Raw genomic sequence first — 16,741 nt, forward strand, 5'->3', positions numbered from 1 at the left:
ATTGTGTTTGGGAATCAGAAAATTAAATGGTTGAACAGTAAAAATGGAATTAAAATGATGCGATTAAAATCGGTTTGCTTTTACCTTGTGGTTTTCAACAGCTTCTTTAACCGGCATGAAGCTGTGAGACTTGTGTTCCCGCCCAGCTGCACAAACCAGGCAGATCAGCTTCTTATCAGTTTCACAAAACAGCTTCAGTTCTTCCTGATGTTCCTCGCAGTGAAGTTTACTTTCCTTCTTTGGAATTATTTCCCGATTCAGGCTCAGTGTTCGAGCTTTCTCAGCCAGTCTAACTAAGGCACGATTCACCCTGAGGGTGCAGTCTGTAAACTCCTCTCTACATTCCGGGCAGGAGTTTCTCCCCTCCCTGTCCCAACTCTGTGTGATACAGGAGCGGCAGAAGTTGTGCCCGCACTCCAGTGTAACCGGATCGGTGAAGAAATCCAGGCAGATGGGACAAACTGCCTCCTCCGTTAAACTCTCGACCTGGTCTTTCGCAGCCATTGTAACTCCGCCACTTCCTGGTTCAAACGCGTTCCCTTATGGTGCAGCTGCTGAATCCTTGCAGTATCGGGGCACGGCTGAGGGGAGGCGGAGCTCAGCCCCGTCAATCACAGCCCTGACCAGTAAGTGGATGCTATTTGATACAAACTGCCTGTAAATTTCATTCCCTTAAACTAAATACATCAGTGTTTCCCATTGTGAATTGTTCATTATATTAGGCTGCACAATGATATTATATCCACAGCAAACACTGTTATTTCATTTAACAGTCTCATGTGCAAACTTGTCGTATGTTGAAAGGCTGGAGCGATTGGGCTTGTATACACTGGAATTGATAAGGATGAGGGGGGATCTTATTGAAACATATAAGGTAATTAGGGGATTGGACACATTAGAGGCAGGAAACATGTTCCCAATGTTGGGGGAGTCCAGAACAAGGGGCCAAAGTTTAAGAATAAGGGGTAGGCCATTTAGAACGGAGACTAGGAAGAACTTTTTCAGTCAGAGAGTGGTGAAGGTGTGGAATTCTCTGCCTCAGAGGGCAGTGGAGGCCAGTTCGTTGGATGCTTTCAAAAGAGAGCTGGATAGAGCTCTTAAGGATAGCGGAGTGAGGGGGTATGGGGAGAAGGCAGGAACGGGGTACTGATTGAGTGATCAGCTTGATCGCATTGAATGGCGGTGCTGGCTCGAAGGGCTGAATGGCCTACTCCTGCACCTATTGTCTATTGTCTATTGAATTCAACTCAATGAGCCAATTATACTCTATTGTCACATGAAACAAGGGACAGTGAAATGCTTTGGTTTTGCTTGCAATCCGGTAAAATACAGACCTCCCCCAGGCAGTACAGAGAGAGTCGCCACGTTTCTGGGGCCGACAAAGTTGCGGGATGTTTATGGAACTGTCTATATTTCCCCGCAGCGGTGAACCAGGTCCCGCCCCACCAGGCAGCAGGCGCCCCCGCGCCGCCCCCCTTCCCTCTCGGCTCTGATTTTTGCACAGTGGGGGTAAATTTCAAGGGTCATGTTTTATCACACAGGGTGGTGGGTGCCTGGAACGTGCTGCTGGAGTGGTGGCATTGCATAGTCTGATCTGGGCTGAAGGGACTGATCTAGTTCTTTGTGGCCATCAACTAAACCGACAGGTTCATTATAGCTCCCATTCCCAGCTCCTCCCCCACAACCATTAGGTTGTTGGACCGACCTGCAGTTCCCGCGTTTGGCCCATATCCCTCCAAACCTGTCCTATCCATGTATCTGTCCAACTACTTCGTAAACGTTGTGATAGTCTCTGCCCAACTACCCCCTGCAGCAGCTCGTTCCATATACCCACCACCCATATTGTGTTACCCCTCAGTTTCCTATTAAATCTTTCCACCCTCACCTTAAACTTATGTCCTCTGGTTCTCGATTCCTCTACTCTTGGCAAGAGACTGTACATCTTCCAGATCTGTTCCTCTCGTGTTTTTTTAGTCCTCTCTAAGGTCACCCCTCATCCTCCTGCGCACCAAGGTAGAGAGTTCCAGCCTGCTCAACCTCTCCTGATAGCTCGAGCCCTTGAGTCCTGGCAACATCCTCGTAAAACCTCTTTCCCTCTGATTATGCGCACTCATTATTGCAATAACAGGACGTTGCATTGTCGATAAACCGCCGTTCATCACAGATGGGAATGTTTAGAATTGCACAACGCTCAGGTTTGTTGACTTCCCATCAGCGTCTGAAGCAATGGAAGCCTGATTGGGGCAGGCACTCCACCAGCAGGCGCAGTGGAGGACAAGCCCATGTCAGCATCAAACACGCTGAAGTGGAAATGGCGAAGGGCATCAGGCTCCTTGGCGTAAATATCATCAACGATCTATGGCGGGCCAACCACACTGAAGACACAGCCAAGACGCCACACCAACACCTGTACTTCATCAGTGGACTGAGGCAATTCGGCATGTCGCCAAACATGTGGTCAGGACAAGGCAGTCTGAGCTATAGGCAGAGATTGAGTAGGTTGGGACTCTATCTCTTGGAGTGCAGGAGGATGAAGGGTAACCTTATAGAGCTGTATAAGGTCATGGGAGGAATAGATTGGGTGAACAGTGTCTCTTGCCTAGAGTAGGCAATTCGAGGACTAGACGACTTAGGTTTAAGGTGAAGGGGAAAAGATTTAATAAGAACCTGAGCGGTAACTTTTTGGCACAATGAGTGGTGGATTTGTGGAACAAACTGCCAGAGGATGTGGTTGAGGCAGGGACTATCCCATCATTTAAGGAGCAGTTAGACAGGTACATGGATGGGCCAGGTTTGGAGGGATATGGACCAAAAGCTGGGACTAGTGTAGCTGGGACATGTTGGCTGCTGTCTCACTCTATCATTCTATTACTCTGGCAAACCTCCAAGATTCACCATAAAATGCGCACTGTCTGTTTGCGTCACAGCTTGGTTTGGGAAAAGAGCGCAAGAAATTTCAGAGAATTGTGGATGAGGCCCTGACCAGACGCCATCTGCACTTATTTATGTCTCGGAGAAGTAGACAACATAATCAAATACGTCCCCCCCCCCGGCCATTCCCTATTCTCCCTGCTCTTGTTGGGCAGAAGGTACAGAACCTTGGAAGGGCGCACTGCCAGTCTCAGGAGCAGCCTCCTCCCCTCTGTTATCGAGCTTCTGAACGGTCTTTCCATCAGCTCGTCATTAGGTGTTGAAGGGTCATTTTTTGTGCTGCACTGATCTGTATCTTGTTTTCTCTGTTGCGTGGTAGTTGGAGGTTATTTTTCTGACAAGAGAGATGTTTACAGTGGACCTTACTTTACTTTAGACATACAGCATGGAAACAGGCCCATCGGTCACCAATTCACTCCTTTTCTAGAGAGATGCTGTCAGACCCGTTGAATTCCTGCAGCTTTTTGTGTCTGTCATCAATTCACACTTATTCTCTGTTGTCCCATTTTCCCATCTACTCCCCACACACTTGGGGCTTTTACAGAAGGCCAATAAACATACAAACCGGCATGTCCTTTGATTGTGGAAGGAAACCAGAACACCCGGAGGAAATCCACGAGGCCACAAGGAGAACGTGCAAACTTAGAACAGTCAGCAGCTGAGGTCAGGATCGAACCCGGGTCCCTGGCCTTGAGGCAGCGGCTCTTCCCGCTGCTCCACAATACCTCAGAAATATTAAGCCTTCTCTTTCCAAATACCCCATACTGCCGCCAAGGCTTTCTGTTTTTTCTCTTGCCAGTTTATGGGCAGATTCACATTCCAATCGCCCATTGAACTGGAAAAACTAAAATAAAAACACAGATGCTGAAAATCCAAAATGAAGACGTACAGTAACATGCAAGAAATACTCAGAAGGTTGGTTAGCGTTTGTAGAGAAAGAAACGGAATTAATGACTCAGGTTGAACACCATTCGTCATCAGTATTTGATTTGGAATGTAAGGTCTGTTTCACCTTGCTGTTGCTGCCTGACCTGCTGAGTATTTGGGCCAATTTTTGCTTCTATTGCACATTTTAAAGCCTCAACGTTTTAAGCCATGCATTTGGTTTGGGCTTCGGGTGTGGTAACAGGTGACAAAAGTCACTTATTAAACCAGATTCCCGCTGTTTCTGCAATTGTCAAAGTGAATTCTCAAAGTTACAGCTGGTCTGTGGTCGCACCGCGTGGCGTTGCTGCCATCTAGTGGCAGAACCAAGATGTGCAAACAGTCCTGTTCCCGATTAACAGAACACGGTTTGGTGCAGAGATACAGCACGGAAACAGGCCTTTCGGCCCCCCGAAGATAGACACAAAAAGCTGAAGTAGGTCAGCGGGTCAGGCAGCATCTCTGGTGAACAGGATTAGGAGACGTTTCGGGTCGAGACCCTTCTTCTGATTGGGAAAGTGAAACGAGATATATCGACAGTGGTACAAAGATTTTCAACAAATGAAAGAAAGATACGTGAACAAATAATGATGATAAAAGAAGGAGGCCATTGTTGGCTGTGAGCTCGGTGAAAACGAGTTACAGGCAATGAAACTCACCAGGACGACAGTGAAACTAGTACAACGACCAGGGTGGGGGAGGGACTGAATCCACGACCACCATCGATCACCCGTTCACACCAGTTCTATGTTATCCCACTTTCTCATCCACTCTCTATACATCAGGGGCTACTTCACAGGGGCCAACTAACCTACAAACCCGCACGTCTTTGGGATGTGGGAGAAAACCGGAGCAACTAGATGAAACAGAGATTAGCTTGGCATTGTACTGTTCCACGTTCTATGTGGGCCGAAGAGACTGTTCTAGTTCTACATGGCCATCAACACCGAGAGACCCATTGTATCTTCCACTCCCAACATTCATCTTTATTCTTCTGCCTTCAAGTAATTTCCGATTTAATTCCTCCCTCCTATTTACACCTCCAGAGTCAGACCTTTACCGCCCTCTTCCGAAGGACATCAACACCAATTCATTCACTCTGATATAACAGACTGTAGCTCTTGGAAATCCTCCTTCAGACCAAACAAGGGTCCCGACCCTGAAGCGTGATCTGTCCATTTCCATCCACAGATGCTGCCTGACCCGCTGAGTTACTCCAGCACTCTGTGAAACGTCACCCATCTATGTTCTCCACAGATGCTGCCTGACCCGCTGAGTTACTCCAACACTCTGTGAAACGTCACCTATCCATGTTCTCCACAGATGCTGCCTGACCCGCTGAGTTACTCCAGCACTCTGTGAAACGTCACCTATCCACGTTCTCCACAGACGCTGCCCGACCCGCTGAGTTACTCCAGCACTCTGTGAAACATCACCTATCCGTGTTCTCCACAGATGCTGCCCGACCCGCTGATTTACTCGACCACTATGTGAAACGTCACCTATCCGTGTTCTCCACAGATGCTGCCCGAACCGCTGAGTTACTCCAGCACTCTGTGTGTCTTTTTCCTTTTGTAAACCCAGTATCCACGGATCCTCGCGTCTGCTGTTTGAAGAGATCTCTGTACCGTGACGCGGAGACGCGGAGAGAACTCAAACGCGGGTTATTTTGTTAAAGACTTTATTAAACGTCAAGTTAAAGGTGAAGAGTTACAAACGTGAGCGGAGCCACAGCGGGTGATGTGCGCGCCGGCGGGTCGCAGACTGGAGCCCCCGATGTTGTAATGAGGTGTTGCATTTTGTGACGTGGAACAAGGGCAGGACCCACACAGTGAACAGTAGTCCTCTGGTGAGTGTTGTAGAGCAGAGGGTTCTAGGAGTTCAGGGGCATGGTTCCTCGAAGGTCGAGTTGCAGGTGGATAAGGCGGTCAAAAGGGCTTTTGGCACATTGACCTTCATCAGTCAGAGTATTGAGGATGGAAGTTGGGAGGTCGTGTTGCAGTTTGGGGATTAAATGGGAGCCGTTCAGCGCCGACCTGTTGTCCACCGGGTTTCTGCCCCACAGCCCCTGAGCCCCGCTCCTGACGCCGGTCCCGGGACCCGACCCTTTTACACACCCGGAGCGGAACCGGAGCAGATTCTCAGCCACTTGTCTACATCCCAAGTCCAGAAGAACGGATAAAGTTTCCCTGTGAATTTATTTTTAGTGAAGGTGTGGAGATGGGACTTGGTGGCCGCGTCGTAAAATGAAACTGTCCCGGACTCGTAACTGAGATAAACTCCCACCCTCCCGGGGATGGGACGGGCGGGGAGACGGGATGGAGGGGAGGTGACTGCTTCAAACCTGTCACCCACCCGCCCGATGATCCAGACTCCAGTCTCCGGGGTCAGTGCGACCCATCCCTTCCTCTCCACAGACTCTGCGGCGACTCCCAGACCCCAGCGCTCACTCCCCGCCACCTCCACCTCCCAGTAATGTCTCCCCGATGTGAACCCCTCCGATCCCAGCACACACGGCCAGTCTGTAAACCTCTTCCCGGTGTCAGGGAGACTCCTCTCTATCCCGGTCCGTCTCACCCTCTTCCGATCCTCAGACACCTCGAGCCGCGCATGCGCTGTTTCCACATCCAGGGTGACGGAGACTGGGGGGAGAAGCAGAGAATCAGAGAGTCCCCGGGGGGGGGGGGGGGGGGGGGTCGGGGGGAGACTCGAGCAGCGCGGCCCCGGGACCGGGGGAGACATCTCCCCAGGAGTTTTTATCCGGGGATGGAGGGGAATTTCGTGAGGTGGGGGAGGGTGGACGGGGAGGACGAGTGAGGAGGATTGCGAGATTACGGTGGTGAAGGAGAAACGAAGGGGGGGGGGGGTACACACATATGGAGACAGATCGGAGCAAGAGGATATTGAGGTTAGCAGTCATTTGAGGAGTTTATAGAGGAGGTAGAGGTGGGTGGTGGGGTCATCATGATCACAAAGGGGGCAGAAACGAGGGGCCAGATGACCTGCCCCTGTTTCTATGAGTGGAGGGTGAGAGAGAGGGAGGGGTGGCTTGGACCATGGAAGGAAGCAGAGGTTGAATGATCGGGTGTTGGACAGAACGGGTGGAGACTTGTGGTTGTGGGGTCGATGAAAGAGAGCGGATTCACGGGTGGATTTGAAGGGTGTGTACAACTAACACACTGATCTCATTGTAAACCAATATATGAACTTCACTGAGGGACTTGACAATGTTCCGCGTGCAAGGCTGGTACAGAAAGCGAAGGCAGGTGGGATCCAAGGCGAGCTGGTGAAATGGATCCACAAGTGGCTTGGTGGTTGGAGGTAGAAGGTATCGGTAGAAGGATGATTTTTCTGCTTGGAGGTCTGTGGCTTGTGGTGTGTAGCAGAGATCGGCGCTGCAACCTTTGCTGTTTATGTTATATGATCATGGTTTGGATGTGAATGTGGGAGGTGTGATTAGTAAGTTTGTGGAGGAAGCAAAAATTGTGGATAGCGGGGAAGGTTGTCAAAGTCTGCAGCAGGATGCAGGGTAATTATCTAAACCTTATTCGGATGCAGGGAAATCAATTCACGAGAGTGCTGGTTTATATAGAAAGCAAGGAATTTGAAAGTGGATCTGAGATTTAGGTTTTACTGGAACAAGTGGACCCGATGGGCCCAAACCTCTCCTGCATTGGTACAGCACCCTCTCCTCCCTCCCTCTCCCCGTCCCCCCATTCCATCCCCCTCAACCCCACTTTTTTCTTCCCTCCTCCTCCCTCCCTCCCACCTCCCCCCTCCCTCCCTAGGAGATAGATTTAAACATGAAAATGCGAATAACTTAAAAAATATAACACCGATTTCAATGAAACTTCTTCCATTAGCACCAAAAGGATGACGCTGAGTAAGGTGGGCTTAAAATCGTCACGCTATCGTGTACCGCTTTGGCTGTAGTTCAGGAACAAACAAACAAGATTTACACTGAGAGCGGGTGATATCTGGAACATGTTATAGAGCAGGGGGTGGAATGAGATATCATCACTATATTTGAGGCACTTAAGTAGGTGAGGTGCAGAAGAATGCCGATGTAATGTGGGCAAATAGATTAGTGTAGCTGGGAAAAGAATGGTCAGGGTCAGACTCTGTAATGTACAACCATGGCTCTCAGGTCCAAGAGCACTGAATGACTGAGTCTCCACAGCCACTGGTGCAGGGTCGTTCCCCAATCTCTGCGTGCAGTAATGTCTCCTTATCTCTGTCCTGCATGGTGTAGCCCACATTCTGAGAGGGTGCCAGCTCTCTAGAGATCCCTCAGACAGGGGAACCATCCTCCCTGCATCCAGCCCACTGAGCCCTGTAAAAACTCTGTGTTTCACTGAGATCTCCTCTAATACACCTGAACTCTCGAGTAAACAGGCCTAGTCCACTCAATCTCACCGCGCACAGCAAAATCAGTGTCCCAGAGACAGGTATTGTCAATCTTTGCCGCATTCAACTCTGTGTAAGGATTATCATGCTGTTGGTATGAAAAAACTAAAGATCACAAGAAAATAGCAGGAGTAGCCTCCACTCCTCAGACCAGCTCCGCCATTCAATGTGATCCTGACTGATCTAAGATGGCACCAATTCCTGTTCTATGTGAGTTCTCCATAACGGCCAATTTCTCGATCCTTCAAATATCCATCTGTGTTCACTTTGCCTATTGCCAATAATCTGACCTATCACTACCTCCTGGGGCAGAACATCTCGGATGTTCACTGCTGTTTATGTTATATTTCTAAGGCTTGGATGTGAATGTAGGAGGTATGATTAGCAATTTGACAGCAGCAACCTCTGTCGTCGGCTGATCAGGAAGGATGGAACGTATGGAATCCAGGGTAGATAGCGAATGGGTAAACATGTGGCCGGAAGGTGGGAGGCAGAGTTGTTTTTCAGACTGGAGGCCTGTCGCAAGTGGTGTACCACAATGCTCAATGCTGAGTCCACTGTTGGTCCCTATTTATACAAATGATTAGATAAATGACGTGTATGTGGGTGGCATGTCTAGCAGGTTTGTGGATGAGACTAATATTCATGAGACATCATGGAGAGTGAAGAAGGTTGTCTAAGATTAAACTGGTCAAAATGAACTGGGCCAACAGACTGAGGAATGGGAGATGTAGTCTTCTAAACTTCGAGGGCATCGGTTTAAGTTCTGAAGGGAAAGTCTAAAATGTTCTTGAACGGCAACGTTTTCAGGCACTGGGTGGCAGAGAGCTAGCTGCCATAGGAGGTGTTAGAGGCGAATACAATTTTTATCGGCAATGTTTGCATCTGTGTTACTAAAAGGCGTTATAAACAAGAAGAGAGGAAACTGGACATGTTTTACCTCGCTTAATGACAGATGTTTCTCTCCACAGCGTGTTCATCAAAAAGTGGTGATGGAATTTTTCAATCGGCAAGGCACCGTCTGTCACTGTGAGTGCTTTATCTTCATCACTAACCCTGCAAGTATTTAGCAGCTGGTGATAAACTGAGCCTCAACAATTTCTTTGAGCTGATACACACAAACATGCAGTATTTCAGTCAAGAGCATGTCATAGAAACATAGAAACATAGAAAATAGGTGCAGGAGTAGGCCATTCGGCCCTTCGAGCCTGCACCGCCATTCAATATGATCATGGCTGATCATCCAGCTCAGTAGCCCGTACCTGCCTTCTCTCCATACACCCTGAATCCTTTAGCAAAAAGGGCCACATCTAACTCTCTCTTAAATATAGCCAATGAACTGGCCTCAACTACCTTCTGTGGCAGAGAATTCCACAGATTCACCACTCTCTGTGTGAAGAAATGTTTTTTCATCTCGGTCCTAAAAGACTTCCCCCTTATCCTTAAGCTGTGACCCCTGGTTCTGGACTCCCCCAACATCGGGAACAATCTTCCCACATCTAGCCTCTCCAACCCCTGAAGAATTTAAAATGTTTCTATAAGATCCCCCCTCAGTCTCCTAAATTCCAGCGAGTACAAGCCCAGTCTATCCAGTCTTTCCTCATATGAAAGTCCCGCCATCCCAGGGATCAATCTGGTGAACCTTCTCTGTACTCCCTCTAAGGCAAGAACGTCTTCCCTCAGGTTAGGAGACCAAAACTGCACACAATACTCCAGGTGCGGTCTCACCAAGGCCCTGTACAACTGCAGCAGAACCTCCCTGCTCCTAAACTCAAATCCTCTTGCTATGAATGCCAACATACCATTCGCTTTCTTCACTGCCTGCTGCACCTGCATGCTTGCTTTCAATGGCTGGTGCACCATGACACCCAGGTCACGTTACATCTCCCCTTCTCCCAATCGGTCACCATTCAGGTAATACTCTGCTTTCCTGTTCTTGCCGTCAAAGTGGATAACCTCACATTTATCCACATTATATTGCATCTGCCATGCATTTGCCCACTCTCCTATCTATCCAAGTCACTCTGCAGCCTCCTAGCATCCTCCTCGCAGCTAACACTGCCACCCAGCTTCGTGTCATCCGCAAACTTAGAGATGTTGCATTCAATTCCCTCGTCCAAATCATTAATATACACTGTAAATAACTGGGATCCCAGCACTGAGCCTTGCGGTACCCCACTAGTCACTGCCTGCCATTTCGAAAAGGACCCGTTTATTCCTACTCTTTGCTTCCTGTCCGCCAACCAATTTTCTATCCACCTCAACACTGAACCCTCAATACCGTGTGCTTTAAGTTTGTACACCAATCTCCTATGTGGGACCTTGTCGAAGGCCTTCTGAAAGTCCAGATATAACACATCGACTGGTTCTCCCTTATCCACTCTACTAGTTACATCCTCGAAAAATTCTATAAGATTCGTCAGACATGATTTGCCTTTCATAAATCCATGCTGACTTTGTCCGATGATTTCACCACTTTCCAAATGTGATGCTATCACATCTTCAATAACTGACTCTAGCATTTTCCCCACTACCGATGTTAGGCTAACTGGTCTATAATTCCCCGTTTTCTCTCTCCCTCCCTTTTTAAAAAGTGGGGTTACATTAGCTACCCTCCAGTCCTCAGGAACTACTCCAGAATCTAAAGAGTTTTGAAAAATTATCACTAATGCATCCACTATTTCTGAGGCTACTTCCTTAAGCACTCTGGGATGCAGCCTATCTGGCCCTGTTCGAACTCCTTCCATCGGGCAGACGATACAAGGCCTTCTACGCCCGCACCTCCAGACTCAGGAACAGCTTCATCCCCAGGGCCATAGCTGCTATGAACCGGTCCTGCTGAGCCGGATGGTCACAACGCATAGTTCAACTTGCACTTTAACCTGTCTAAAACTGTCACATTTGTTTCGTTGGGTTGCTGTTGTCGAAATTACTTAAATTATTGCATCGTATGGGAGGCGCATTCCCAATCTCGTTGTACCCCTGGGTACAATGACAATAAAGATATATTGTATTGTATTGTATATTGTATATTGTATTGTATATTGTATATTTCCGGCAGACGGTTTATGTCTTCCTGAGTGAAGACAGAACCAAAGTATTTGTTCAATTGGTCTGCCATCTCCTTGTTCACTATGATCAATTCACCTGTTTCCGACTGCAAGGGACCTACATTTGTCTTAACTAATCTTTTTCTCTTGACATATCTATAAAAGCTTTTGCAGTCAGTTTTTATGTTCCTTGCCAGTTTTCCCTCATAGTCTATTTTCCCTTTCCTAATTAAGCCCTTTGTCCTCCTCTGCTGGACTCTGAATTTCTCTCAGTCCTCTGGTATGCTACTTTTTCTGGCTAATCTGTATGCTTCATCTTTTGTTTTAATACTATCCTTGATTTCCTTTGTTAGCCACGGATGCACTACCTTTCCTGGTTTGTTCTTTTGCCAAACTGGGATGAACACTTGTTGTAGTTCATCCATGCGACCTTTAAATGCCTTCCATTGCATGTCCACTGTCAACCCTTTCAGCATCAATCGCCAGTCTATCTTGGACAATTCACGCCTCATACCCTCAAAGTTACCTTTCTTTAAGTTCAGAACACTTGTTTCTGTATTGACTTTGTCACTCTCCATCCTAATGAAGAACTCTACCATATTATGATCACTCTTGCCCAAGGGGCCTCGCACAACAAGACTGCTAACTAACCCTTCCTCATTACTCAATACCCAGTCTAGAATGGCCTGTTCTCTCGTTGGTTCCTCGGCATGTTGGTTTAGAAAACCATCTCTCAAACATTCCAAGAAATCCTCTTCCTCAGCACCCCTGCCAGTTTGGTTCACCCAATGTATATGTAGATTGAAGTCACCTATTATAACTGCTGCACCTTTAGTGCACGCATTTCTAATTTCCTGCTTGATGCCATCCCCCAACCTCACTACTGCTGTTAGGTGGCCTGTACACAACTCCCACTAGCGTTTTCTGCCCCTTAGTGTTTCGTAGCTCTACCCATATCGATTCCACTTCCTCCAAGCTAATGTCCTTCCTTTCCACTGCTTTAATCTCCTCTCTAACCAGTAATGCTACCCCACCTCCTTTTCCTTTCTGTCTATCCCGCCTGAATATAGAATATCCCTGGATGTTGAGCTCCCAGCCTTGGTCACCCTGGAGCCATGTCTCCGTAATCCCAACTATATCAGAATCATTAATAACTATCTCCACATTTAATTCATCCACCTTATTACGTATACTCCTTGCATTGAGACACAAAGCCTTCAGGCTTGTTTTTACAACTCTCTTACCCCTTATACAATTATGTTGAAAAGTGGCCCTTTTTGATTTTTGCCCTGGATTTGTCTGCCTGCCACTTTTACTTTTCACCTTGCTACCTGTTGCTTCTACCCTAATTTTACACCCCTCTGTCTCTCTGCTCCTGCTCCCATCCCCCCTGCCACATTAGTTTAAATCCTCCCCGACAGCACTAGCAAACACTCCCCCTCGGACATTGGTTCCATTCCAGCTCAGATGCAGACCTACCTCCTCTTCCTCCCAGCTTCATCCTGCAAGAAATAAAACACAAATCTGAGCAGACTGAGACGGGACATCCACATCCCAACAACAGGAGTTTCACACAAATCACAACAAGCCCCAGAAATGTTCCATTGCCCAGCATTTATTGTCATCGTCACAGAGACAAATATTGGATATTGCCCGAGAGATCCTACAAGTGTATTAACAGCAAAATAATAACTAGGGGGATAATAGGTTCCTTTAAGAGCAAAGGGATAATTAGGATAGGATAGGATAGGTCCCCTTAAGTGCTGGCGACCTCAAGGCATGTTAAGGTGGGTAAATCACAGGACTTGATGAAGTGTATCCGAGAGCAAGCCTTCAACAGATCGGTTTAACGCCGCGTAATACTTTCCCACTAAAGGGGAACATAGGACAAACTTTCCACGTGATCTTTTGATTTCCTGGAGATTTCCCATCTTTTCAGGGAAATATCAAACATTCGCTATCTCAGTGACAGGATCACAGTAACTCATCCCAAGGAGACTGCAGGCAGTGCCTAGATCCCGCAGATTATACGGGAGGCCATTTAGTTTGGGAACAACAGCAGCACAGCTCTGGCACAGACAGAGCATTTACCCAGTTCTCAATTAGTGGCAAATGCAGCATTTATCTCAGAAATATCCCCCACCATTTTGTGACTGTGCACTTTCACTTCGCCAAACTGGAGTGTCACCTCTCACCTTCAGAAACACCACACTGTCCTTTTGATCCATCTGTTGCTGCAACTTTAAGAGATCCTCCTCAATGGAATTTAAATTCTCTTCAATCTCTTCAAGTTTTTTCTCCATTGTATTTAGAATCTTCTTCTCTTCCTCCCGGATATCTGCCAGTACGCGCTGCTCTTTCCCAGTGAGAATCTGGTGCAGTTCAGCAAACTGGGATGTGATCTTGGACTGAAGGTTGTGTGACTGTTCCTGTGAAATGAAAGGGGAAGATCAATATTTCATGTCACTGATTGTGTATTCTCACGACCTTGACCGTAACATTTGTCCTGTGCATTTTTATTTGCTTTGACAATTCAATAGTTTGTCTAAATGCTTCTGAAATGTCGAGAGGGTAATCTTATTACCCATTAATCCTCTACCCCTCAATACAATACCCTGCTTTCCTTTTCATCTGCCCTTTAATTCCTATTTATCCGTCCACCACCCACTTTCCCAGGGATAATTTTACAGTCCCCGATTGACCATTGAACCAGCGTGTATTGGGGACGTGGAAGGAATTCGACGCGGTCACAGGGAGAAGGCGTGAACCACACGGGCAGCGCCCGAGGTCTGGATCGAACCCAGTCACCAGAACTAGGAGACAGCAGCACTACTTGTGTCACTGCGCTGCCCTGTTATTACACACATCACAGGGATAAAACCTGCACAAGATCAGGAAATCGAAACTTAAAAGCCTCACCAGAACTCCAGAAATCTTCTCTTTCTGTTGCTGCTCCATTTGCTGGATCTCTGATTTATATTTTGTGAGAGACTGGATGGAAGATTTCACCTGATCCTGCAAATGTGTTTGGGAATCAGAAAATTAAATGGTTGAACAGTAAAAATGGAATTAAACAATGATGCGATTAAAATCGGTTTGCTTTTACCTTGTGGTTTTCAACAGCTTCTTTAACCGGCATGAAGCTGTGAGACTTGTGTTCCCGCCCAGCTGCACAAACCACACACATCAGCTTCTTATCAGTTTCACAAAACAGCTTCAGTTCTTCCTGATGTTCCTCGCAGTGAGGTTTACTTTCCTTCTCTGGAATTATTTCCCGATTCAGGCTCAGTGCTCGAGCTTTCTCAGCCAGTCTAACTAAGACCCGATTTACTTTGAGGGTGCGGTCTGTAAACTCCTCTCTACATTCCGGGCAGGAGTTTCTCCCCTCCCTGTCCCAACTCTGTGTGATACAGGAGCGGCAGAAGTTGTGCCCGCACTCCAGTGCTACCGGATCGGTGAAGAAATCCATGCAGATGGGACAAACTGCCTCCTCGGTCCAACTCTCGACCGAGTCTTTCGCAGCCATTGTAACTCCGCCACTTCCTGGTTCAGTGTTTCCCACTGCGCGCGCTGCCGTCTCGGGCAATGACCTTATTTGGCTGCAAGTGTTCAGTGTGAAGGTGTCCTGTCCACTTCCAACTAATCACTCGAGGGAGGGGTCAGTTAGACATTAAACCGGTCTGAATATAGACGAAAGGGGAGAGATTGCCCTGGGATTGTGTAAGGCAGGACAGAAAGGGACAGGGACCAGCGCTAAGGAGGTGTAACTGAGGAAGCGTTGCACCTGTTGGGCAGTGGAACCCGCCGCCCGCATCTCCGTTCACAGCCCGGGATCAGGATGGAAGTAATATTATTAAAACATATTTTAATCCACATCAGTTCACTCGTCTCTCGCGCTCCAGTCTTCAGGTGCATCTATATTTGGGTAAGCCGTGCATCATTTCATATTAAGGATGTCCAGTGTGGACCAATGTGTTCAGTTTTGTTCACTCGGCTGTTTGAAGAATGTGGATACATTGGAAAGGATGTAGAGATACTTATGAGGACGTTGCCACGGCCTGAGGGCCTCACTGTAGGGAGAGATTGGCCAGACTAGGACCTTATTCCTTGGAACGCAGGAGGATGAGGGGTGATCTTATAAAGGTGTGTGAGATCGTGACGGGAATAATCCCGGTTTTGGACATGGTTATTAACTGAAGGGCCGCAACCCAGCGGGACAGTCCGGCTTCCGTCTTTCTTTCTCTCTTTCTTACTTTCGTTCCTTCCCTAAACTCAAATTAACACATTTACCATGCGGGAGATCGTGCACATACAAGCCGGCCGATGTGGCAACCAGATCGGAGCCAAGGTAATTATTGTATCCGAGACTTCTATTGTTGTAATTCTTTTTTTAAATCCCCGGCGGTTTGCATATTAGGCTACTAAATTACATATTAGGCAACTAAATTTATGTCAGCTCTTCGTCTCCAAGAAGCCCTTCTTGCTTAAGTCCATACTCCGCCACTTCCAGTTTGAATTCCATTTGGAATATTTTGGAGGACCAAGAAACAAGAACTCGAGGCATCAACTAGAGGTTGGGGTGCGGTGGCGAGGCACCGATTTAATTATCGAACGAGGAATCCAGTGGCACAATCCAGGGACACAATGTAAATTATTTTTCCGCACCTTAAATACACTTAATCGCCTCGAATACTTGAAAAAAATTAACTGTCTGAAAAACGATGAGCGCAACACTCTTATTTTGTTAAAGATCCAACTCGGTTGAAGATCAAATGTCCTTGGAAATGGCCGAGCGATCTACTCAGAGGGCAATTAGTGATGTGCAATAAATGCTGTTCGTGCAGCGACATCTACGTCCTGAGAAATTGATCACCGACTTACATTAATTCCTTAATAAGAAGGTTAAGTTTTGTTTATTAAGAACAGCCTTGTATTAACTCACGAAGCTGATGAAAAGCAATGCAAATAATAGCACAATGTATTACTCAAGTTATTCAACAAGGTAGATCTTGCGGACTCTCCTTTTCATTTCTCTGGTCATACCGGATTGTGTTTCAGTCACCGCCACCGTCCTTTTATTCCAATAGACATGATACATATTCTAGAATAGATCTATTTTTGATTTCAGCTCAATTAAGGGGTAGAATAATACAAATAGATTATAAGGCTAGATTGTTATCGGATCATTCACCATTATTAATGAAAATTACGATGTCAGATAAAGAACAGTCAGTATATAGATGGAGACTCAACTCTTTACTATTGAAAAGGCAAGACTTTTGTGATTTTATTCGAGGACAAATTGGATTATTTTTGGAAACAAATTTAAATTCAGTTAATGATAACTTTATTGTATGGGATGCAATGAAGGCTTATTTGAGAGGCCAAATTATAAGCTACTCATCTAAGATAAAGAAAAACTATAGGAA

The 16,741-nt window shown here is 46.9% G+C and overlaps 2 protein-coding genes across 2 annotated transcripts in view; one reads left to right on the top strand and one right to left on the bottom strand.

Annotated features, from left to right (window-relative positions):
• Positions 1-5,712: 5,712 nt before the first annotated feature.
• On the bottom strand, positions 5,713-15,496 carry LOC144612231 (zinc-binding protein A33-like). The gene is made up of 6 exons (XM_078431790.1): positions 15,473-15,496; positions 14,232-14,327; positions 13,508-13,741; positions 12,792-12,814; positions 9,203-9,318; positions 5,713-6,497 (listed from the first exon to the last, which is right to left on the bottom strand). Exons 1-6 carry the CDS (start codon positions 15,494-15,496, stop codon positions 5,965-5,967), a joined length of 1,026 nt encoding a protein of 341 aa, XP_078287916.1. The 3' UTR covers positions 5,713-5,964.
• A 107-nt stretch (positions 15,497-15,603) lies between these two features.
• LOC144612232 (E3 ubiquitin-protein ligase TRIM39-like) overlaps positions 15,604-16,741 on the top strand; it is a 50,211-nt gene continuing 49,073 nt past the window's right edge. Inside the window, exon 1 of the mRNA XM_078431791.1 lies at positions 15,604-15,660. Within this exon, the coding sequence (XP_078287917.1) occupies positions 15,604-15,660 (57 nt within the window). The remainder of the gene's footprint in view (positions 15,661-16,741) is intronic.

This window comes from Rhinoraja longicauda, chromosome 43 (assembly GCF_053455715.1).
Source record: "Rhinoraja longicauda isolate Sanriku21f chromosome 43, sRhiLon1.1, whole genome shotgun sequence".
Taxonomy (NCBI): Eukaryota; Metazoa; Chordata; class Chondrichthyes; order Rajiformes; family Arhynchobatidae; genus Rhinoraja; species Rhinoraja longicauda.

What these genes read in the sequence shown, in the direction of transcription:
- LOC144612231 (XM_078431790.1), bottom strand. Translation starts at nt 15,496, where the DNA reads ATGTCCAAAACCGGGATTATTCCC. An exon ending in CCAAAACCGGGATTATTCCC is followed by an intron (nt 14,328 to 15,472) that starts GTCACGATCTCA and finishes ACACATTTGCAG; the next exon opens with GATCAGGTGAAATCTTCCAT. An exon ending in ACAGTGTGGTGTTTCTGAAG is followed by an intron (nt 12,815 to 13,507) that starts GTGAGAGGTGAC and finishes TATTTCTTGCAG; the next exon opens with GATGAAGCTGGGAGGAAGAG.